Source organism: Uloborus diversus, chromosome 9 (assembly GCF_026930045.1).
Source record: "Uloborus diversus isolate 005 chromosome 9, Udiv.v.3.1, whole genome shotgun sequence".
Lineage (NCBI taxonomy): Eukaryota > Metazoa > Arthropoda > Arachnida > Araneae > Uloboridae > Uloborus > Uloborus diversus.
Genome location: NC_072739.1, coordinates 34,204,387 through 34,229,873, shown reverse-complemented (window position 1 = coordinate 34,229,873; position 25,487 = coordinate 34,204,387). Strand labels below are relative to the sequence as shown.

General features: G+C 32.7%; 1 protein-coding gene across 1 annotated transcript in view; it reads left to right on the top strand.

Moving 5' to 3' along the window:
* LOC129230150 (nidogen-2-like) overlaps positions 1 to 17,653 on the top strand; it is a gene marked incomplete at its 5' end in the record, with an annotated part of 71,986 nt that extends 54,333 nt beyond the window's left edge. The window contains 2 exons of the mRNA XM_054864552.1: positions 840 to 1,011; positions 17,494 to 17,653. Coding sequence (XP_054720527.1) covers positions 840 to 1,011; positions 17,494 to 17,503 — 182 coding nt within the window. The remainder of the gene's footprint in view (positions 1 to 839; positions 1,012 to 17,493) is intronic.
* Positions 17,654 to 25,487: the final 7,834 nt, after the last annotated feature.

Here is a 25,487-nt window from a genome sequence, read left to right as displayed (position 1 = left end):
AATACCAGCATTTAGAAGCTTGTGTAAGCAGATTGAAAAGCTGCCTTACCTTCATTGTGTTATGACTCGGTAGGCCATTCTAATAATAATTATCCATTTCTATGAAATCAATTTAAATAAAACAAGATTGATAATAGATAAGCAAAGAGCTTACCTTCATTTGTTCATCTGTTGTTCACGTTGGGCCTTCTCTCTATAATCATTTTATATTTCTTTTAATTGTATAGTGTTGTCATTATTACATGCTTTATGTAGTCACTGCTCAATAATTTAACTAATAAAGAAATTAAATACATTTATTAGCTAACGTTACATCACATATCTACACACTACGGTGGTTCGAGAGAGACTGACTGTTTTACAATATGGACGCGAACGCGGAACAAAAATGAAAAAGTTTTGGTTTGGATTTGAAAGTTCGCGTTTCAGTTTACAGTTTTGGTTTGCGTTTAGCAAGGTTCCTCTTCAGTTCACTTCAGAGATCAATATTGGAAAGTCATTTCTAATACATTGCATGTAGTTAATTTCACATTTGCATCGAAAGAAATAACGCACGATAGTTGCGGAACACAAAAGGAATTGGAAATGACAACTGTGAGCGGGAATCGCATCTGTTGCCTTTTTACGGTCGCTACCGGCAATATTATTCGCCAAAAGTGGCATTCATATCACATTCAATTTTTTGTTCAGTCAAGCCAGAAAAATGAAAATAAAATGCACTATGCTTTTGAATATACATTTGCACACGATGTGCAAAAATATAAGCCAATTCATCTAACAGCGTGAGCCAACAAATATTCCATAACTAACGCTTAATTTGACATTTTTTTTTCTCATAGATATGCTCGCACCAGAAGGAATCGCTGTTGATTGGCTAGGAAGGACCATATACTGGACCGATTCAGGCAAAGATACCATTGAAGTAGCAAGTCTCACACAGAAATACCGAAAAATTCTTATATCTGAAGGACTTGATAATCCCAGAGGCATATCCGTGCATCCTGGATTAGGGTAATATTTCGTTTATATATAGTCGTTAGATGTGAAATGCTCTATTTGAAAAATAGTCTGTTTCGTTATGGGGTACTTATCACTGAAAATGTTAAAATATGAACAAATGCAAAAAAAAAAGGGGGGATGGGGAAATAAGCCAACTAGTTTCAAGTGCAATCGTTCCCTTCGTCGATAACTAGAAAAGAATAGTATAAGACAAAGCGTGAAGGTACTTAAACTTCACACTTACAATAGTCTTTCTTTCATAAGAAGTGTGAAAGCAGTTGTTTTAATCTCACTCTCACATAAAATTAGCCGAGCAAATAATTAAATGTCAAAATTTAAACATAAAAAGTTTTTCCCTGCTACTATGTGCAACAAAGATTCAAGTTCAGAAATGTGGGATTTTTGAATTAGAAATTTAATCGTTAAAGAGAATACTTTTATTTATGACTAACGAAAATACAAATCTTACTGTTCGTTTAAGACATTTCTCTCTCTCTCTCACACACACACAAAAAAAAAAAAAAAAAAAACATCTAGCTACTACAGTTGTGTAGGCAGGGATACAAGTAGGCTCAAGTAAAATTTTCAGAAGACAGTGAAATTTTCGGAAGCTCGACCCTCCCCACGTCAAAACTCTTTAAATATGCGTACAAAAATCATTGAAAAAAAAAACATTTTTAAAGTTTTTTTTTCTTATTTTAAGTACAATTTTTTAGTTTTAAAATGTTGCTAGACCAAAATTTTCGGAAACGGCAACCCAAAATTTTCCGATCACTAACACCCCTGGGCGTAGGCAAAAGGTCAGTAGGGTGTGAGTTTGTATGAAAAAGTCGTACATTTTCCAAAGTTTATCATTTTTCATATTTTTTAGTTTTTATTACATTAATAAAAGAATGGATTGCAGAGGCTGAATTAAGGGGGGTCTCGAGGAGACATTTGCCGTTGGCAACAGCACCGCCAAGGAGTGCAAAAAAGAGTATGATGATCATGTATTGTCAATTTTATTGATATTAAAATTAAATTTACAATGACATCATTCAACAATGATCGCTTGAAAATGCCTTGAATGAGGTTTTAATATCTAATTTTCGAATATTTTACGTGAGTCGGGGCCTCCAAACCTGTCCTCCTACTAACGTCACCAGTAGGGGAAAAAGGAGAGTTTCGCTGCAGCAGGCGCAGCCGGCTGCGCCTGTGACCTCGCCTGGTTGCTCCTGTGACCTTGGGTTGAGCCGCCTCCCAGGGCCGCCGCGAGGACTCCTAGAAGGTTACGGGGTTTTTTCCCGCGTTTTTGAATATTTTCGCGCCTTTTTTGGACTTTGTCGTTTTTTCTTCTAACCTTATACGAAGGTTTTCGCACGACCGCGTTTTCGCACGACAACGTTTTCGCGCGCCCACGTTTTTGGACTTTGTCGTTTTTTACTTTTAGGGAATGGCAACACTTTGTAGAAGATTAGGAGGTTTTTACTTTTAGGGAATGGCAACACTTGTTGTCATGACAACCGAAGTTTTCGTATGGCAACACTTGTTGCTATGGTAACCAAAGTTTTAACTTTTCGATTTTTACTTTTAAGAACGTTCGTGGCGCCATCTATCGGGACTTTGAATATTTTTTTCCGGACTTTGATTATTTCTATGAATTTCATTATTTTTATTTTTAGAGTGTCGGGAATCGAACACCCAAACTGAGTTAGCAAAAACGTATGCTAACCACTATGCTATATTTCCCATTACTCTTTCAGTCTTAATGTGAATCTGTACCATGACAACGAATATTACAATTAAATTAATTTTAAAACCATCAATTAATTTACTCTTTAGTACTAATCATGGCATATCATTAACTGAATTTCAGCTCATAATTGAAACTATCATCATTATTATTATTTTTCATAATAACAAAGTTTTCCACTTAAGTAAAGATTTATTTAAATACAACGGATTCGAGATTTTTGATTTATTTCAATGCTTTGTGGACTTGAAATATATTTTAAACTTTGATTTTCTTTTTCATGCATTTCAAACTTTATCATTTTTTTTTTACAACATTGATTCTTTGCATGAATTTCAAAACTTGCAATCAATTTACTCTTAGCATTAATTAACACTTATCATTAACCAATTTTCACGGAATTTTTAAAATCATTTTAAATATGTTTTTCTCTTTTTGTTTTACTTTTATACAACAAAATATTTATTCTAACTTGTTAAATTTTCTTAACTATTTTTTTTTCTTTGTCAAATTTACAAAATAATTTTTCTAACTTGTAAAAATTTCGAAGAAATAATTTTCTTAACTAATTTTTTTTTTTAACTTTCATACGACAAAATATTTTTTCTAACTTGTTAAAATTTCGAAGAAATAATTTTCTTAACTATTTTTTTCTTACTCGTAATTTTTTTTTTACTACGAATAAAAATAAATCAATTTTTTTTTTTTTTTTACTTTCATACAACAAAATATTTTTTCTTACTTGTTAAATTTTCGAAGAAATAATTAACTTAAATATTCTTTCATACATTTTGAACTTTAACGTTTTTTCCTGTCAATTAGCACTTTGATTATTTTTTTTCACTATTTTAGCGTTTTTCAATTATTTTCAGTCTTTAACTATTTTCTTACTTTTTAGTCTTTAACTAATTTCAAGCTTTCAGACTTAGATTATTTTTTCGTGATTTCGATTTTTTTTTTAAGTATATTTTAGAGTTTGATCATTTTCTCGCTTGTTTTTACTTTATCGTTTTTTTTTTCCGATATTTTTAAACTTAGAAATTTTTCACAATTAGTGACAGGAATCGAACCCTCAAATTTTTCGAAACATTATCAGGTCTACAATTTTCATCCAATTTAATTTAAAAACTTGCAATCAATATACTCTTAGTAGTAATTAACACTTATCATTAACAAATTTTCACGAAATTTTAAAAAATCAACTGATTTAATTTTTTTCCAGTAAGCAAATTTCGCACTCAAGTTACATTTCATCACTTTATATGCTTTGCAAGAGTTTCATTTAATTTATCACATTTTATTCAATCAACTCTAATAATTATTTTTTGATTATTATTTAACTTAGTCATTTTATCGCATAGTATTTTACTTTATTATTTTTTTTTTCATACAAGCACTCTTGTTAGAATAAAACAAAATTTTCAACCGTCATGAATTAGAATCACTTTGACTATTTCATTTTCCCAATAATATTTTATTTTACTTTAACAACTAATTTCTTTAACAGAATCGATATCATTTATTTTAGTCTCTATCCTTTTCGAACGATACATTCAAATGGTCAGCTATACGTTAAATTAAGAAACTTAATCTAAAATTCGACAAATTAAGTTATAACTAAATACTGAGTAAAATTAAGTACAAAATACTAACCTTTTTGATTTGAAATCCCTCAAGTACCAGCTATCAGGAAGTTATTTAAAAACAATGAATGAAATTGTAATAAGTTTATTGTTAATTATAACTCAATCTCTCAAAATTACAACTACACGCATGTTTTATTTGAAATCGCTGCATACGGCTGGTTGCCCATTGTCGATTTGCAGAAGGCATGCCGTGATATCGGCAAATCAACGCGGCTGTTGAAAAAAACATACCCTGATCCTACAGAACTTCGCATCGTCCACACACACCGATGCGAATTGAAGAAATGACTTTATCAATATTGCTATCTACCCCTTTACCGATAACAGATAACAAACCCCACGTGCGAGTATAATTCACCCCTAGCAAGCACATCTTGTGAGTGATGTCACTGTTTCTGACCAATTAAAATTAGTTCACGTTTCTCAAACGTCACGGCAAATCTCAATCATAGATCGTCAATAGCCTGATGATAGGTTTTCCAAACAAAATTTTGGATTTTAATTCATAGTTTCGAATTAATTTCTTTTTCATTTCAAACTTATAAAAAAAATTTCCAACTTGTAAGAATATTTGTTTCAAAACCAGATTTTTGATTCAAAACAGTATGTTTTCAAACTTGTAATATTTTCCTACTTAGAAAATGAAATCAAATATTTTTTTTTCTTCAATCCTATAAAATGTTTTTAAGAAATAATTTCTCAAACTTGTAATATTTTTCCACTAATTGAAAAAAACAATTTTTTTTTCAATCATATAAAAATAAATTTTTAATCCTACAAAAATAAATTTTTCCGCAAAAATATTTTTTTTCAAAACAAAAAAAAATAGTAATATTTTTTTAACATATTATTTTTTTTTTCTTTTCAATCTTTTTTTTTTTTTTTTTTTTGCAAAACTTTTTTTTTTTTTCAAAAATTTTCAAACCTACAAAATAAAATTTTTTTCAACTGAATCTTCAAACGCAATGATTTAATTAAATTTAAAACTCAATAACACTTTACTCTTAGTATTAATAACCAATAGCATTTAACCATTTACTCTTTGCACTCTAAGTATTAATTAACACACACGCATTGCAAATAATAATAATAATAATGTCTAAGATACTTACAAATCATCTACTCAAGCTTTCAAATATTCATCTAGCATGTTATTGTTCATTCGTGTGAGGGAACTTGTAATTAAACTTTACTCATCAACCGAAATTATAAGCGAAAATATTACATTTTTAGCACTTAATATAATCATACAATTAACAAATTGGTTTTAACTTTGAATTTATGAAAAATAAAAACTATTACACACTTAGTAACATATCTTTCGATATTATTTCATGACAATTCACAAATAGGTGAGGGTCTTTTATTGATCATGTAACCAACTAAGTTAAGAAAGAGCGTTCTTATCTCATATGAGAATTTGAAGGTCTATATTAAAATTTTTCTCCAATATAAGTATATAGACACGTACGAGTTTGTGTATGTGAATATAACTTTGTATTGTTTTTAAAACATTGACATGTTTAAGCATTATGCTTCTAACTTTGACTTTCCACTTAGCATAAGTCGAAGTCCTTCGCATGTATTAATCTACTGAAATATCACAAAAATTATATTTTCATTCAGTCTTAATTACAAAACCATACAATAAGATGAAGACAACACCGATAGTATAAAGATTACTTACAAGAAAGCGCATATAAAAAATATATGTAACAGTGATTTCAAAGTATAATCCATCAACCATATTCAACAACTCAATAAAAACACAAGTCTCTTTTAAAATGATAAACACAATTTATTCACACACAGTAAAAGACAAATAAACTTACATCTTTAAGTAAAACTCTTCAAAACTTTCAAGCATATTTTTAACATCGATTGCATCAAATAAATCAGACACAAGACATTTTAAACATGGACTATCAACATTCAAAGTAACGAAGTCACGAGCCAAGTTTTCCCAATTAACATTATAAAGAGCCTGTGCGAAAAAAGCTTCGCATGACATGGTCAATCACGTGCAATTGATCATGTCAATTTGCACGAGATGCGAAAACGTCATCGGCATTCGATGTGATGTGAAAACTTATTGCCATTTTAAAATTACTCGTAGTAGGTCAGGATGAAGTTGGAAGTCAAAGTGTTGGCATTTTCTAAAAATCTGAATACTGTGGAAAACAACTCAACTCTGCTCAAAAGTTCGTGTGATATTCTATGACGTCAGTAGCAAGAGACTTATGAACACTTCTTATTGGTTAAAAGGAATATTCATTGGTTTATAGTGGATGTTTGGAGAATCATTTTCAGAGTGATTCTGAGCTTTGAAAGACGTCGTGAAATTTTGTTCCATGTACTTAGGATTTTTCTTCACCCGCTAGTGTTAAAACCTAGTTTGATTTATTTTTTAAGTTCACAGGAAGTTATTTTAGTACTGTGACTCCTAATCCTATGAGAGTTGAGAATGAGTAACGTTGGTGAAAATCGTTCTGAAACTTTGAAGCCTGAAGATGAACAGATGAATGTAACGAGCACGAAAACGAACATTAAGCCTACTCCACAGCTTGACGATATGATACACTTGGGTGATTGTATTTTCACTTTAGTAAATACTTTTCGGAAACGTACACGCGTGCATATTAGGAAATATACGTGTGGGAAAGATGGTATTCTTCGACCAACTAAGGATGGTATTTCCTTAGAACCAGTTGCGTGGAGATCACTTGTTTAAAGAACGTAAAAATATAAATCAAAAATTAATCGAAGATCGTGATTTCGCTTTTGTTATAAAAAAGGACTTATGTGTATTCAACGAGAGTGTGAATGGTAACATCTGTGTTAGTGTGCAAAGATTGTTCAAACTGAGACGAGAAGTGTTCCAGTAGATGCCTGATAGAGTTCTACTTTTGGAAAGCCAGATTGACAAATTGTGTTATGCGTCCCCTTGTATCTCACGTAGTGTCAAAGACAAACTTATGACTTATACTCTAAAAGAGTACATCTTTTCGGAAATTGAGAAAAAATATCCCTGTGATTGTCGATGTGATAAAATCAGCACATATACATCACAAGGAGTTAGTAAATTGTCTGATTTTCTACGTAAGTGTCTATTTGATGAGCTCATACGCAACATAAACTACCTTTCAAAAAAAGAATGTGTGGATTGTAGAAATGGATTCATTTTTTACATGAGAGTGCATGAGTGTGAATCATTAACAAGGGTTCGAAGCTTTTTTCGAACAGGCTCTTTATAATGTTAATTGGGAAAACTTCGCTCGTGACTTCGTTACTTTGAATGTTGATAGTCCATGTTTAAAATGTCTTGTGTCTGATTTATTTGATGCAATCGATGTTAAAAATATGCTTGAAAGTTTTGAAGAGTTTTACTTAAAGATGTAAGTTTATTTAATTGTCTTTTACTGTGTGTGAATAAATTGTGTTTATCATTTTAAAAGAGACTTGTGTTTTTATTGAGTTGTTGAATATGGTTGATGGATTATACTTTGAAATCACTGTTACATATATTTTTTATATGCGCTTTCTTGTAAGTAATCTTTATACTATCGGTGTTGTCTTCATCTCATTGTATGGTTTTGTAATTAAGACTGAATGAAAATATAATTTTTGTGATATTTCAATAGAATAATACATGGGAAGGACTTCGACTTATGCTAAGTGGAAAGTCAAAATTAGAAGCATAATGCTTAAACATGTCAATGTTTTAAAAACAATACAAAGTTATATTCACATACACAAACTCGTACGTGTCTATATACTTATATTGGAGAAAAATTTTAATATAGACCTTCAAATTCTCATATGAGATAAGAACGCTCTTTCCTAACTTAGTTGGTTACATGATCAATAAAAGACCCTCACCTATTTGTGATTTGTCATGAAATAATATCGAAAGATATGTTACTAAGTGTGTAATAGTTTTTATTTTTCATAAATTCAAAGTTAAAACCAATTTGTTAATTGTATAATTATATTAAGTGCTAAAAATGTAATATTTTCGCTTATAATTTCGGTTGATGAGTAAAGTTTAATTACAAGTTCCCTCACACGAATGAACAATAACATGCTAGATGGATATTTGAAAGCTTGAGTGAATGATTTGTAAGTATCTTAGACATTATTATTATTATTATTTGTAATGCGTGTGTGTTAATTAATACTTAGAGTGCAAAGAGTAAATGGTTAAATGCTATTGGTTATTAATACTAAGAGTAAAGTGTTATTGAGTTTTAAATTTAATTAAATCATTGCGTTTGAAGATTCAGTTGAAAAAATTTTATTTTCTAGGTTTGAAAATTTTTGAAAAAAAAAAAAAAAGTTTTGCAAAAAAAAAAAAAAAAAAAGATTGAAAAGGAAAAAAAAATATGTTACAAAAATATTATTTTTTTTTGTTTTGAAAAAAATATTTTTGCGGAAAAATTTATTTTTGTAAGATTAAAAATTTATTTTTATATGATTGAAAAAAAAATTGTTTTTTTCAATTAGTGGAAAAATATTACAAGTTTGAGAAATTATTTCTTAAAAACAGTTTATATGATTGAAGAAAAAAAAAATATTTGATTTCATTTTCTAAGTAGGAAAATATTACAAGTTTGAAAACATACTGTTCTGAATCAAAAATTTGGTTTTGAAAGAAATATTCTTACTAGTTGGAAATTTTTTTTATAAGTTTGAAATGAAAAAGAAATTAATTCGAAACTATGAATTAAAATCTAAAATTTTGTTTGGAAAACCTGGCATCAGGCTATTGACGATCTATGATTGAGATTTGCCGTGACGTTTGAGAAACGTGAACTAATTTTAATTGGTCAGAAACAGTGACATCACTCACAAGATGTGCTTGCTAGGGGTGAATCATACTCGCACGTGGGGTTTGTTATCTGTTATCGGTAAAGGGGTAGATAGCAATATTGATAAAGTCATTTCCTCAATTCGCATCGGTGTGTGTGGACGATGCGAAGTTCTGTAGGATCAAAGTATTTTTTTCAACAGCCGCGTTGAAAAATGCTTGAAATTAGTTAAAGACTGAAAAGTAAGAAAATAGTTAAAGACTGAAAATAATTGAAAAACGCTAAAATAGCGAAAAAAAATAATCAAAGTGCTAAATGACAGGAAAAAACGTTAAAGTTCAAAATGTATGAAAGAATATTTAAGTTAATTATTTCTTCGAAAATTTAAAAAGTAAGAAAAAATATTTTGTTCTGTGAAAGTAAAAAAAAAAAAAATAGTTAAGAAAATTATTTCTTCGAAATTTTTACAAGTTAGAAAAATTATTTTGTAAATTTGACAAAGAAAAAAAATAGTTAAGAAAATTTAACAAGTTAGAAAAAATATTTTGTTGTATAAAAGTAAAAAAAAAAGAAAATAAACATATTTAAGATGATTTTAAAAAATTCCATGAAAATTTGTTAATGATAAGTGTTAATTAATGCTAAGAGTAAATTGATTGCAAGTTTTGAAATTCATGCAAAGAATCAATGTTGTAAAAAAAAAAAAAAGAATGATAAAGTTTGAAATGCATGAAAAAGAAAATCAAAGTTTAAAATATATTTCAAATCCACAAAGCATTGAAATAAATCTAAAATCTCGAATGGGTTGTATTTAAATAAATCTTTACTTAAGTGGAAAACTTTGTTATTATGAAAAATAATAATAATGATGATAGTTTCAATTATGAGCTGAAATTTAGTAAATGAGATGTCTTGATTAGTACTAAAGAGTTAATTAATTGATGGTTTTAAAATTAATTTAATTGTAATATTCGTTGTCATGGTACAGATTCACATTAAGACTGAAAGAGTAATGGGAAATATAGCATAGTGGTTAGCATACGTTTTTGCTAACTCAAAGTTTGGGTGTTCGATTTCTGTAGCAACAAGTGTTGCCACTCGAAAACTAAAAACTTTGGTGTTGCCATCCAAAAAGTAAAAACCTCCTAATCTTCTACAAAGTGTTGCCATTCCCTAAAACGAAGTCCAAAAACGCGGGCACGCGAAAACGTGAACGCGGGAAAAACCCCGTCATCTTCTTCAAGTTTCAGGCGCAGGGGGAGGGACGGCGGAGGGATGGCGCAACCAGGCGAGGTCACTGGCGGATCTGCTGATCCGGCGATCCGCCTGCTGTCGCGAAACTGTCCTTTTTCCCCTACTGTCACCAAAGATTGTCTCTAAGCTAGTGGTTTTCGAGCTACAATCTCGAAATCCTTACGGAATCACGAACCTTACCTCCGTGAGGCCGGATCTTTAAAACTTGGGCCCCCTGCAATAAATCTGTAAGGCTTTCCAGAGGCCAGCAATGTATATTTACTGCGTTAATAAATCTTATTACTTTTTTTTTTTTTCAATTTCTTAGGCCAATGGGGCTTTTAAGGACGTTTCCAGTCTCCCCGCACTGCGGGTACGCAGATCCGGACCAGCTTTCATCTAGTATCACCAAAGAACGTGAAAAATTGCGTTTTTAAAACTAGTATCGAGAAATAGTCGGAGTGTTTCCCTGAACCTCATACCTTTCCTTTCGTTACAAAGAGGGAAAATACCATCCCTTTTTTGAGATTTTTTTTTTCAAATATTTCTAGGGTTAGGCCATAAAAGTTAATCTGTTCTCAACATCACCAAAGATCGATTAAAATGCGTTTTTATAACTTCATAATAAATAGTTATTCCTTGAAACTTCAATTTCGAAAAATTTTCGGCGGAAGCTCCCCGATTTGCTTCTTATTTTTATCATCACCTTAAGATCGTCTAAAAGTGAGTTTTCAAAACTATAACATTGCAAAATTGTCAGACGGTCCTTGAATCTATTCCTTCCTCTCATAAACAAAGATGGCTGACAGTTACATTTTTTAAACTTAAAATTCGAAACACATTTTCGAAGGTAGGCTCCCCAAACTCTTCTTCGTCTAACGACGAAAAAGTCTAAATTGCTTTAGTTTTCAACTGTAACTCAGAAAACTGTCCGTGGGAGTACCCCCGAAAACATGTTTCTGCTCAAACCTGCACTTACAACTAGGATCATATTACTAATTAAAAAATATAATTAAACTTGTTGTCTTTGTAACAAAAGATATAATTAGTAATATATTTTTCAAGTTACAAAGCACCCCGCTCCCGCTTGATGTTGGGAACAGGGAAGTTCGATGGCCTTCCCCTGGAAAAGTTTCGAGATTGAAATCTTAAAAACACGATTATAGTGCCAGCAAAAAAAAAAAATCTCTACAGTTAGTTCGCAATTTAAAACTTTACATGCGAACTTCCTGTCAGGATTTTATTTGGTGTGCTCCCTAGTTATTTGACCGAATACCTAAGTACGGCCAGATTATGGCCGAATATTTGGAATTCGGCCAATTCACAAGGGAGCATAACAGTTAAAATCAGGACAAAACTAGTATGTTGTGGCCATCACGAAACTTTCTTCTATATTTTTCTTTTTTTTTTTCTGATCCCTTCCCATGCTTGACGAGGAATCAATATTCCCAACAAAAACGAAATTACACATGCAAAAACTTGACAACCATCCCAATGTCTGAATTATTGCAAAAGCAAAGCAAAGAGGGAAAATTGAAAGTTATTTTAAAAGCCTTGCTTGAATTAATTACAAATATTTTATTTGTTAACAAACATAAGATGGCAACAGTTAAAAATTATAAATCATTGAAATAATATTTCCGATCATTTCCATACAATTAAAATCACGAGAAATACGCAGACGACAATCTATTACGATTTATCTTTCTTATTGTTGCATTAATAAAACTATTTTTATTCGCTAAAAAATAATGATAATAAAAATAAATCAGCACCTCTTGGCGCGATTGGCGCCAAAATTGAACCAAAGCCTGTTTACATATGGATTCACATATATTCCAAATTTCAACCAGAACGTAGCATTACTTCTTGAGATAGGGCACTCACAATTAAAAAAAAAGAACGGGCGATTGCGCTACCCCCTTTTTAGCTGTTGACACCAAAATAAAATCAGCTCTTATACCCACTAAGGGCTACTTGCCGATAAATTTTTCTTTCATTCCGTTCATTATTTCTTGAGATACAGCAGTCACAATTGACGACAAAAAACGTTCTATAGCTCAACCCCCGTTTGAGTTATTGACACCAAAATTGAATCAGCCCCTGTTCCTGTTAATGGCAACATATGGACCAAATTTTGTTTGATTCCGCCAGTTACTTCCTGAGGAATAGCAATCACGCGTAACTCAAAAAAACGTCCCACTGCTCCACCCCCCTTGGAGGAATTCGCGCCAAAAACCAATGGGCACAAGTTCACATACGGGCACATATGTGTACCAAGTTTCGTTCGATTTCATGCGGTAGTTTTTGCTGTAGAGCGGCCACGAGAAACTGGTCACACACAGATGCGACACACATACACACACAGACAGACAGACATTTTCCAAAAATAGTCGAAATGGACTCAGCACACCTCAAAACGTTCGAAAATTTGCCCGAATCCAATACTTTCTTCTATATATTAGATATAGAAGAAAGTAAAAAAGAATGAAACAAAGGTTCCCATAGTGAAAAGTTGAAAAATATGGAGTGCAAAATAACACCTTTCTAGAGAATTGCCCATATATGCATAGGAATCCATTAAATTTCAACATATCCTGTAGTTCACCAGCTATGATGTTGCGGACTGCTTCGCGTAACTGGTGCAGCCTGTACAAAAAGAATTTACTTAAACCCAAAGGATTCATTTAAACCAGTTGCCGTTATTATGTAATCCCAAGCAAGCAAAGAAATCAAAAGGCGTTAGATCAGGGGTTCTTAACCTTTTAGGCTGTACTCCCCCCTTTGAACACTGACGGAAGCTCACGCTCCTACCCCCCCCCCTCAATACGAAGGCACAATAAAAATTTGAAACTGAAGCTAGATGGGATAGCTGAAGAAGGTTATTAAAACTGCAAATTGTGATAAGATGCCACTTGGTGGGAATGTTGTTTATGACTATAAAATGAAATTAAGACCCAGAAGCACTTTCAAAAATCGTTTGAATCCAAGATGGCGGCGTTTTTCAAAATGGCTTCTCACATTCTTTTTTTAAATATATGTCATACAAAAGAGGTTTTTATGTCTATTTATAAATTTTTCAAGTCAAAGATTTTGTTTTTTGTATTGAAACAAGAGCCAAAGCCAATATAAGACTATAAGTGGTATTTATTATTAGTTCTCAGGCGGTTTTTAAACACTAAAAAAACCGAGAAATCCAACAAAAATTGATTTTTTTAAATTATTTTAATTTTGCTGTAAAACTACATTTGTTTGTACATATACTGCCCTACGCTAAAATATGCAGGATAACTACCTTGAAAAAAATGAAGCGTGCCCGGTCTTCCAGAAGAGTTTACGGTAGTGAGACCAACAATCCTTTCTTCAAAAGAACCTGATATTGCAATTTTTTCCGATGCTAAATCAAAGCTTATGTTTTCACTATCTGCCATAGTCAACAAGAAGGAAAATATCACGTGGCTGAAACACATTGTCAGTACTGGTACCAATATGGGACTATGTTTCGTGGGCTGCCTACCAACATGCATCTTGTAAGACAACTCCAGCTAATTTCAAGACTCGAATTTTCACACTTTTAACCACTATTTTACGAAGATTCAATATTAATAGTAATGATTCAGTATGCTATGAACTTATTTAACCAGTTACGCTATTTCTTAATGGAAATTCTGTCATGGCATTGGATCAACAATTGTTTGCAAAAGCAAAATTAATTCTGTAGAATAACCCAGAAGTATATGGTGAAAAGAAATTTTGCATCATGTTTGGTGCATTTTAAAAACTTTTCTCAAGGCGCTGGATCAATTGGATGTAAGGAAGTGGATGGAGTAGTGCAATTACTTTTGCTGATATTGCAACTTCAACAGTTGCGAAAAGTTATTCGAAAGTTAAGCACGTTAAGAAAGCTAGAGCAAAACTGCTGTTACCCTGTATCACTTGCTTTTTGATGTTTATGAAGAAGCAGATTCCAAGCTTGAATTTCCGGCATGGTGTGAAGAACGAGCTGAAGGGAGTAACGCTTCGTTTAAATATTGGCTAACTTGTCTTAATACGGAAATCCTGTTGCTCCTGTTTGTTCGCTCAATCAGAGATCGAAACTACATTTGTTCCGTCAGTGCTTGAACGGAATGATTCCTTGTTTTTATTTATATTTATTTATTTTATTTTTGCTTGATCATCATCACTACGCACGTTGGTTGTCAACACATCTAAAAGACCTTTATGATGCAGAGATTGAACTACCAGAGCTAAATTGATCATTAATTTTTGGACAGTTTGTGATAAGAAAATCTAACAGATTATTCTCAGCAATCAGAATAGACCATGCACATGAACACAATGAAATAGTTAAATGGGAAGAAGATGCAAAAAAGGATCCATCTCCACTAAAGAATGGTTTCTGGACCAGAAATAAGATAAGTAAAAAATAGTTTGAGTGTGGTATTAAGCTAAAGCATAAAGGAAATAGTCGGCTTCATCTTGAGCAGTACCACTCATTTCAAGTTAAATTTGTTACTAAGGTTCGAGCTCTTTATACCATTTTGAAAAAGCTTGGAAATCCAATTTTGGAAAATGACCAGGATCTTATAATCGATAGCAGAGTTATTGTGCTCAGTGATGTCAATGCTACAGTTCATGCAGCCGAGTCCACTGGGAATTCAACTATTCCATCAGGGAAGAAAGACTTGAAAAAATCGGTTACAATATTTCAACCTTTGAAAAAGAACAACGTTCCTTTAGAAAGATACTACATTTTCAAGACATGTTAGAAAACGGTTTCAGGAATAATGTCATTCGCACTCTTAATAAGGATGTCGTAGTTTTAGCAATGTCTTACTTTTTTTCCTTGTCTACATTGGATTATTTATAGAGCAGGAAAGAACTACAGATTCATTCCGGTTCATGCCATATATGAAGCTATTGGGAAAGAAAAGGCATTAACTTTTCCAGGATTTTATGCCTTCACTGGTTGTAACAACATTCCTAGCTTCTCTGGGAAGCTTTAAAAATTGACTTGGAAGGCCTGGATGATATTAAAAGAAGCAACTGCGGCATTTTTATTTATTTCGCAACCTCAAAGTTCTTTACCTGATGAGATTTTCGACATTTTTTAAAGGTACGTAGTGCTACTGTACTGTTCCACTAGTTATACCGTAACTATGATGCAAGGAAATCGTTGTTTATGACAAAAAATCGGCCACTTGAAAGTTTGCTACTAAAAAAGGGTGCCTTACAGTAACAAGTATTGCGTAGTGCTTTCCAGGCTGGACACATTTGGGAACAAGCTGACAAACAAATCATACGTGCTCCATCCCCAAGTGAATGGGGATGACTGTTGGATGGGAAATCTTGGCAGCTGAAATGGTCGGAGTTATCGGAAATTTCTGACTCGTGCACTGAGCTCATTAAGCGCACGTGCAAAATCTACGAAAACAAGTGTAGCTGCAGAAGTGTTGATCTGTCCGGCAAAATAGTATGCAAATGCAAAAATGAATGCGAACAATGAAGCAGTGTTTGACTAACGACATATTAATATTTTTGCACATGTTTGCATTTAATATTTTTCCGATTTTTATATTGGTACATTGAAAAGCATGTAATCTCTTTTATAAGTAATTAAATTAGGTTTAAAAAAAGCACCAAAATGAACATTTAACTTATTTTTTAACCTAGAAAGCGAAATCTGCGACTTGAAAAACCCATAATTCGATATAAAAACCTCTTTTGTACGACAAATATTAAATGTTGTGAAAAATGGGTAGCCATTTCGAAAAGCGCCGCCATCTTGACTTTAAACTGTTATTGAAAGTGCCTCTGGATCTTAATTTCATTGTATAGTCATAAACAACATTCTTACCAAGTGGCATCTTCTTATCATAATTTGCAGTTTTAAATCGGTTAGCTCCCAGACTACTATGCTGAGAAAAAATTTTAAAAATTATTTTCTTGCTGACGAAAAACCGATAGCAAGTTATGAGGTGGTTAGAAATCCATTTCATAAGATTCCCGAAGGACTATCCATTGATCAAGAAAAATTCAGACTAAACGACAAGTTGCGAAACCAAGAGAGAATTTAATAATAAATCATTTTTTGAATTTCGGTCAGGAGCAGAGGATTCTTTTTGCGTACTAAAAAAACGAGCATTTCACACTATTAGTACTTTAAGCTTCCTACCTTTGTGAAACTAGATTTTCTGCAATGGCTTCTTTGAAAACAAAATTTAGATCTCGGCTAAATTTAGAAACAGAACCGAGTGTGGCTATTTCTAATGCTAAGCCTTCCTTTGAAAAACTCAGTTCTTCAAGACAGGCCCAAAGAAGGCACTAATAATTACTATTTTTTATTTTTAATGTAGTATGTTTTTATTAAGTAAGTTTTGATTCAGAAGTTGTTTACTTTAATAATTATTAAATATGTTGAAATGCATTTTCTTTTCTATATGTCCGCTTGCCCAAAGGTTGAAAATCACTGCGTTAGATGACTAGGTTTCATTAGATTGGAGGCGTTTTCCGCAGTTACAACTGACAATCGGCTCTACACAGCGGAAGCAGCTCTTCATGGGTTTTACCACCCAGTTCCCAGGAACCATGGCTTTTCTTTCGTCCAAGAAGAGCATTTCTTTAACCATTATGAATAGTAGGAGATCCTCTTCCTGTTTGGGGGTAGGTGCCGCTAATTATAAGGATTTCGAACTTTTTATTTAAATGAAAGTCTACCTAGGATTAGGATCTGAACTTCAAAGGCGTTTTATACAAAACTTTGACACTTTTGGAGGAGCAGTGAGAACAGTTGACTTTTCCCGATTCTTTCTTCCGATTGGCTTTCTTTGAAGTAGGACCATTTTTCTAGCAGTTTAGTTACATTTCGCCTTCCAGATATGACAACTAGTAACGCGAACGCCTACGTTTTTCTCTGCTTTGCAAAATCTCTTGCTTTTAGCAGACGGCGATAGAACTTGAAGGCGCTTTAGTGCATCGAAGTTTAAATGTTTTTTCCGCTTTTGCTTCCAGCATGAAACTATTTTTTATTGTTTTGAGTGCATATAAATATAGCTTTCCTGTTTTCATATTGTAGCAAACATTGAAAAACTGGAGTACCGTATTTGTGACCACATCAATCGTTTACTTCATCATGGGAAGCATGTACAACTATTTTGGATCAGCTGAACTGCAGCCGTGGGGATCTTCAAGCAGAAACATGGAGCCTGAAACAATTCTTCTAGACCCTGAAGACGAAGAACGCGAAAATAATAAACAAATGTCATACCCATAAAGCAGTTTGATTGCATTTTCGGTAGAAGGTTCAATGCCACACTCTAGGGGAGCGATTAAAAGAGTTTGCTGCTTTTTATTTCGAAAAAGAACTGAAAACACTACACAGTTCACCGTGTAACAGTTACTGTAAAATGGACTGTTTAGTAGCTGTTTTTAAATGCTGACTTGAAGTTGCCGAGCTCTCGTCCTACCTTTTAATTCTGTGCAATATAATATATTCTAAAAGTATTGTGATGCTATTAAGCAAAAATTAGAAGTGCAACAGTCATTCTAAAGCGACGGCTTAAGAAGCTGCTTTTGGGTACTGTTTTGAAGTCTTCGAACACTCTCGTTCTACCTTTTAAATTTGGTGCAATATAACAAGTGCGAGAAGTTAGATGACTAGGTTTCATTAGATTGGAGGCGTTTTCCGCATTTTCACAGGTACAACGGACCATCAGCTCTACACCGCGGAAGCAGCTCTTCATGGGTTTTATTACCACTCAGTTCCCAGGGAACCATGGCTTTTCTTTCGTCCAAGAAGAGCATTTCTTTAACCAGTCTGAATGGTAGAAGATCCTCTTCCTGTTTTGGGGGTAGGTGCCGCTATATATGAGGATTTGGAACTTTTTTTTTTTAAATGAAAGTCTAACTAGGATTAGGATCTGAACTTCAAAGGCGATTTACACAAAACACACTTTTGGAGCAGCAGTGAGTACAGTTTGCTTTTCCCCATTCTTTCTTTTGATTGGCTTTTTTTTTTTTTTTGTAGTAGGCCCATTTTTCTAGCAGTTGAGTTACATATCGCCTTCCAGATATGACAACTTCTAACGCGAACGCCTGCGTTTTTCTCTGCTTTGCAAAATCTCCTGTTTTTAGCAGACAGTGATAGAACTGAAAGGCGCTTTAGTGCATCGAAGTTTGAATGCTTTTTCCGCTTTTGCTTTTAGCATGAAACTGTCTATTTTTTATTAATTTGAGTGCGAATAAATATAGCTTTCCTATTTTCATATTGTAGCAAACATTGAAAAACTGGAGTACCGTATTGGTGACCACATCAATCGTTTACTTCATCATAGGAAGTGTGTACTGTTTTGGATCAGCTGAACTGCAGCCATGGGGAGCATCGGCTGTGAACAGGGATCCTAAAACTGTTCTCCTATGCCCTGAAGACGAAGAAAGCGAAAATACCAAACCGATGTTATACCCCTAAAGCATTTTGGTTACCTTTTCTGTCCTACTGCAAGTAGATGGATCTTCCACATCTAATTGATGGACATTAAAAATGACAGTGAATATTGTAAAAAGGCTAATGGTTGAGATCAATTTATTGCATGTGAAAGTATTATTTGAACAAAAAACGTATGTATTCAATGACAGCTGTTTCATTAACAATCGTCATTCCTTCGGTTGGTAAATTTTTATTACGGTCATGCAGGTTAAGTTTGAACCATATTGACTAAATTTTCCCAAATTTATAGAGCGTTTCCCCGTTTGGTCTGCAAGACCTCTTATTTTTGCAACCGTTAAGAGTCATATACAAAGTTAGATCTCGTATTTTTCGCAAACAACATTTTTCGCTTCAAGATTTTAATTTGTTTACTTTTCATATTATTTTGACCATCTTTGCAGTGGGAAGTAAATATCTAAGACTAAAACGGTTACAAAAAAAGGGTGGGGAGTCCTGCTCGTGTTGTTGGGAATTTTAGAAATTTGACTTCAAAAGAGACTGTAGAAGGTCCAATGCTACACTCTGGGGGCACGGTTGAAAGAAGCTTGCTGCTTTTTATTACGAAAAAGGAATTGAAAACACTGCACAGTTCATTGTGCAAGAGTTACTCTAAAGTGACTGTTTAGATGCTGCCTTTAAATGTTGACTTGAAGTTATCCAGCTCTCGTCCTACCTTTTAATTCTGTGCAATATAATATATTCTAAAAGTATTGTGATGCTACGAAATAAAAATCAGAAGTGCAACAGTCACTCTAAAGCGGCTGCTTAGAAGCTGCTTTTGGGTACTGATTTGAAGTCTTCGAACACTCTCGTTCTACCTTTTAAATTTTGTGCAATATAACAAATGCGAGAAGTATTGTGATGCTATGAAATAAAAATGAAAACTTTTTAAACATTTTGACTTTTCTTTTCTTGTTCAGAATTATTCACTTTTATTACAATCATTTATTTTACACAGTGAAATCCCTTTAAAACAAATATATATTTTCCTATCATTCATATTCGTAGTTTCATATGACATATTACGCAATCGTTGCGAAACACTCGAATCAAATTCATTAATTTGTCGCACGGCTTAAATATAAATAGGCCACATGGAATCTTCAGCAGAAAGCTCGATGAGCCAAGTCAGTGCAGTTGCTGCTATGGAAAATGACTGAAATTCGAGATTGAACGTTTGTTCTAACAGCAGCAGATTCGCGCGACACAACTTGTAATAGGGGGAGCTCCGTCCCCTGCTCGTTTTGCTCTCCCTCCCCCCCCATTTCAATGCAACCTGTGGAGGGTGACAATTTTCATACGCTGCCGGATGTGCAACAAAAGACTATTCTTTTGCTACTCAGCCGTCCTGTTGCACTGCCAGGCCTGTTAGACGAGGAGAACGTTCGATCTCAAACACGTGTAACTGTGTAAATTTTTTACTTAATTGAAATTAGTCCCATTTGGTGTGTCTACACCACAAAAACGCGTAATTGCAATGAATCCGATAAAATAGGAGTTGGTAATTGATGAAAGCACTCCTCTCCTCAGAAACAACGCAAGATGTTTCTCAGGTTGGCATATTTCACATTATTTCCTCAAGAATGATTCCTCACTTTACTGTGAAACAACATCTACAAGCATAAATGTTACCAAAGTAATTCAAAAATACTCAAAGTAATGTTTTAATTTCAGGCAACTGGCATAAAACCATGTACAGTTGAATCACCTAAACATTCATTTGTTTTAGAGGACTCCAATCTACGCCCTGCGGTCCAAAACTAACGTTCGAGCAGATTTTGCCAGGCCCGCAAAAAGCTTGCCAACTGAAAAAGAAAATCCAATTCTTCAAAAAAATGATAGATTTCCTTTTACGCCTTTTCAAATAAAATTGAGCCCTGAAAATGTCAACAACCACCAGTGACCGCTTAATTTGAAAAAAAAAAAAATCGTGTGTGTAGGAAACAGCGCTAACTTAACCATCTGAACTGAAATATATCGTTGGATTATTAGCCCAATCCATGATAAATATGTTTAGATTTAACAGCCATCATGTAAATTTAACTTGTTGCAGGTACGGGACATTTGATTTAATGTCCTAGATTCTTACTTCATCATTATTTTAGTGAATTTAAACTCGAGAGACAACGCTAAACTTCAACAAAACTACTTATTAAAAACAAATTAAAAGCATGGTTGGTTTACACACGCGTGAAGAAAAAGGAAAAAGCAAGTAACCAGTCCTGACTACCACAACACTGGCAGTTTTATACATTAGGCAACACTGTTGCCACACCAAAAGTAAAGGCATTGGGAAAACAGAACAAGATTAATTTTGCATAAACATTAAATAAACAACGTTAGTAATTAAATATGAACACAAAACATTGAGAATATTCTATTATTCAAATTCTCCATTTTCAGTTCCAACAATGGCCCTCGAGTTTAAAAGGGTGGAGACCCCTGGTTTTTGAGACATCAAACAAAATCCAATTAATTTATCCTTTTTCATATTCTATACTTGGTGTTGTTTGACATTCAAGAAACGATTTTTTTCTTCTTTGTATTTGTTTGTACAAAGTTTATGAAACATTGCTTTCAAGAGGAAATTTTCCTCTGAAGTTTCAATTTCTATTTTAAGCAATCGTGAACAAATTTTGAAACTTTCTTTTTGTGAAGTCTGCCTTTATTACATTACTAGAAAATCGCCCGTCAAGCTATGACGGGTGAACAATGCTTCAACATTTGAACGAAGCAATTGCCTGTCTGGTGTATTTTGATAGTTGAAATTTTAACCCTAACTCCAGAGGTTGAACCCTAAACTCCAGTAGATAGCGTTAATTGTTGACCACTTTTTCGTCTCTTCACTCTCCTAAAACGACAGTGCTACCAGTAAAAGAGTTATTGTAGCGGATCCAGTTCAGCCTCGTCAAAATAAAGCATTACCCGGTATGTCAAACATTACCAAAAAATATAATCAAACTGTCATGTCGTGGGGCGAGTTTCATTGTTGATGACGTCAGGAGCGTTACTCGATCATTCGCTATTATATGAGGTTTGAGTAAAGATTTTTTATGGTCGTGAAAAATTTCGGTTTACAGATTTCATCGATAATCATTCTTAAATATTAAACATTATGCATACGAGGAATTGTTCACATCTGATTGTACAGCTGAAAATTAAATTTCTGATGTATGATTTTGAAGTCAAGTACTCCCGATATTCTGAAGAAATTTTTTTTTATTCCGGTTACCATCATTACACTCCTTACGTAATCTCTGACAACAGAACTTTTTTTGTTTTGAATGTGTAGCTTAATGTGTTCCAAACTGCAGATAACATTTTTCTCAAAAGGATTTCTTTAACTCTGTCTTCAGACTACAGATGAAAAAAAGTTATTTTTATGCAATTACACTTTCCTCATGTCTTTCTTAAATTATCTTTGGCAACAGAAAACAAATTTCAGTTTAAATAATTACAGTTTTCTCCCCAATTTCACTGACACGAAATTCCCTGCCCCCTATTTTTTTGCTTCCATCTAATCGTTTAATATATTTAAGGGGGGAGGAAATCTTAAATGTCGGCGAAATTATGGGTAAACCGTCTTTCCATACATGTTTTCAAACAAATAAGAATTTTCAATTTGAATAATTACATAATGTCTGAAATTAAGGAAATTCAGACTTTACAGATAACAATTTTTTTTAAAGAATTAAATTTCCCTCATTTGTCTTTAAATATCTTGAGACTCTAAAATAACTTTTTTCTCATCTGTTTTCGTAAAACTTTGGCTTCATACTAGAGATAACACTTTAAGATTAAAATAATAACATTTTTTTTTCTCATTTGTCTTTCTTTAAATATCTCCAGGCTATACATTTTTAATTTTATTAAGTAAATTTTTTCTCAAGTGTCATTCTTTAACTCTGTATTTACACTAGAGATGCCAACTTTCATTACATTTTCTTACGTGCTTTTTTTTTAATGCCTGCAGACTACAGATAACAGTTTTTATTTGAAATATTTTCATTTTTCCCATGAATCATTTCTAAGACATCTTTAGATAGCATCCTATTATAAATTGAATTATTTCCATTTTTATTAAATGTGTTCAAACTATATATAACTGTTTTTAGTCGGAATACTGACGTTTTCCTCATTTTTCTCTTGTGAAATGCTTTCAGACTATAGAGATAACTTTTTTTTATTTAAGTAATTATTTTTCTCATTTGTCCTTAAATATCTTCAAACAATAAGTTTTTAAATTTCAATTATTTTGATCTGCCTTTCGTTAACTCTACCTTCAGACTGGAGAAAACAAATTCCAACTTAAACCTTCCCATTTTCCTAACGAGTCTTTCCCTTTTTATCGTAAAGTTATAAATAACAATGTTTGATTCAAATTAATCAGATTTACCTCATATTTCCTTCATTAAATGACTACAGATAACAAAGTTTTACTTAAATAATTTCATTTTGCTTATGTGTCTTTCCTTAAATATCTCCAGTCTATACATGTATTAGATTTTAAAATTTTAATAGCCTCAGAATTTTTCGAAGTTTCACAGATTAGGAGCATTGCAGAACTATTATTTTTGAGCCAAATGCTTTGAACTATGAAAAAATACCTTTGGAACAGTTAAAGTTAGGAGTTAAATAAAAGGAGGATTACATTTGAAATTAAAAACTTGCCTTTTAGTCTGAATTAGAAATACGTGTGAATTTTGATAATATTTAGGCATTCATTCTTTATAATAGTTGTTACTTTTTTTCTGAAGCAGGTAACAGTTTGTGTTTTACGCCAGACAGCTTTGTATTTCTTTCGTAATCACTTATATATGCTAAACGGATATTCCAATTTAAGTAAGTCAAATGTTTCTTGGTCCATTTAACGCGAAGTTCAAAAATAAAGATAAGTAATACAGTAAAACCTCTTCGAGCGGCCGCTTTTGACTTCAGCGTCCTCCCCTCTTAGCGGTCAATTTTTTGCAGCACGGCAGCTTCGTGTTGAACTGAACCAGCAGTATTAAATAGAAAAATGTTTAATATTTTCAAATTTGAACTTCTAATTCATTTTAGTTCAAAAAAATTGAATGAAATATTGACTAGCAGCTGGCCCAAAAAATATATATTTATTTCAAAAACTGAATAAAATAAATAAAGCAAATAAAATAACGAGCAAAAGAAAACATATCATAAAATAGTAACACATTATTAATTACGTAAAAAAATATTAAAGTCATAAAATCAGTAATGTTTGGTGTCCAAATTTTTATTCTTATGTTTCTTTTGGCATGATCCATTATATTATTTCTTCGAGGTGTCAAAGACTTTACACTTAATTTTTTGTTTATAAATAGTCGAAGACTAACGCTCAGACAAGAATAATTTAAATCTCGGTTTATTAATAAGTTATTGGCGTCAAAAATGATCTCTATTTTTTCGATTTTCAGAAAATTAATGTATTCAGTAACGACTAATCTCTGAGACAATATTTCACATCAGAGTTTCATAGAAATCTGATTATAATTTTTAACATGTGAGTGATCGGATAATTGATATGAATGTTCAAAACGACTTTCATTTTTCACACATGTGAGACGGAGAATTGATTTGAACTTTGATGTTTTTTTACACCCTTTAATTTTTCACGTGTGTTTGGCTCTCGATGATTTACACTAAACAACCTTTGAGATGGTTCGAATAAAGACATATACTCATATCATATATAGTAAAGGTCAGGCGTATGAATTGTATTATAATTAATTTTAAAATGTTTTCAGGTGGACACAATCACAAACCTCACAAATGTTTGTGATGAGGACGAAATGGGGCCACATACCGGAGTCATGTCGCTGGTGGAGTCAGTAATTCAAGATTCGTTTCTACTTTAGTATTTCTCTAAACGAGTCCCGTTTCAGTTTCAATGTGTATGATAACATAATAAAAACTTGATACCAGCTTTAACAGCAAAAACATGTTGAGCTTAAATTGGGACCTTGAAACATGCGTGAAAGAACAAAAGCACTAAATTATGTTAACGCTTTTATATCAACTTGCATTTTGTACTCAGCTGTCTGAGGAACTGAATGAAGTATAATAATTTTAAATGAAAATTACAATTGAATTTTTACTTAACTGCAGCATTTTAGTCAGTGTACGTTGACTGACAATGTTATGACTACTCGAAGCCAAAACCAGTGAGTCTATACAGAGCCAAATGGGGCAAAGGTATTCCGCTTTGGCAAATATTTGACTACGCCCGATAGTGCCAATAACATAATTCGATGACAAAACGTCGTAACATTTTACAAGTCTTTGTTATTAGTTAATTTTTTGAGCACATTATTTTATATACCTAAGTATCATAATGCGGTTTTGCTCTAATTTTTCATATTCCATTCTTAGAGCATTCACAGTATTGAGTAAAATACAACAACCAGTACAAATAAAAGCAATAAAAAAGAGTTACAATCTCAGCTAACAGCTATTTTAAGGCTGTCAAAAACAAACCTCTTCATCTATACTAGTTATATAAAGCTGTAGAGTTTGTTTGAACGCACTGATCCCGGGAACTACTGGTTCCAATTGAAAAATTCTTTTTG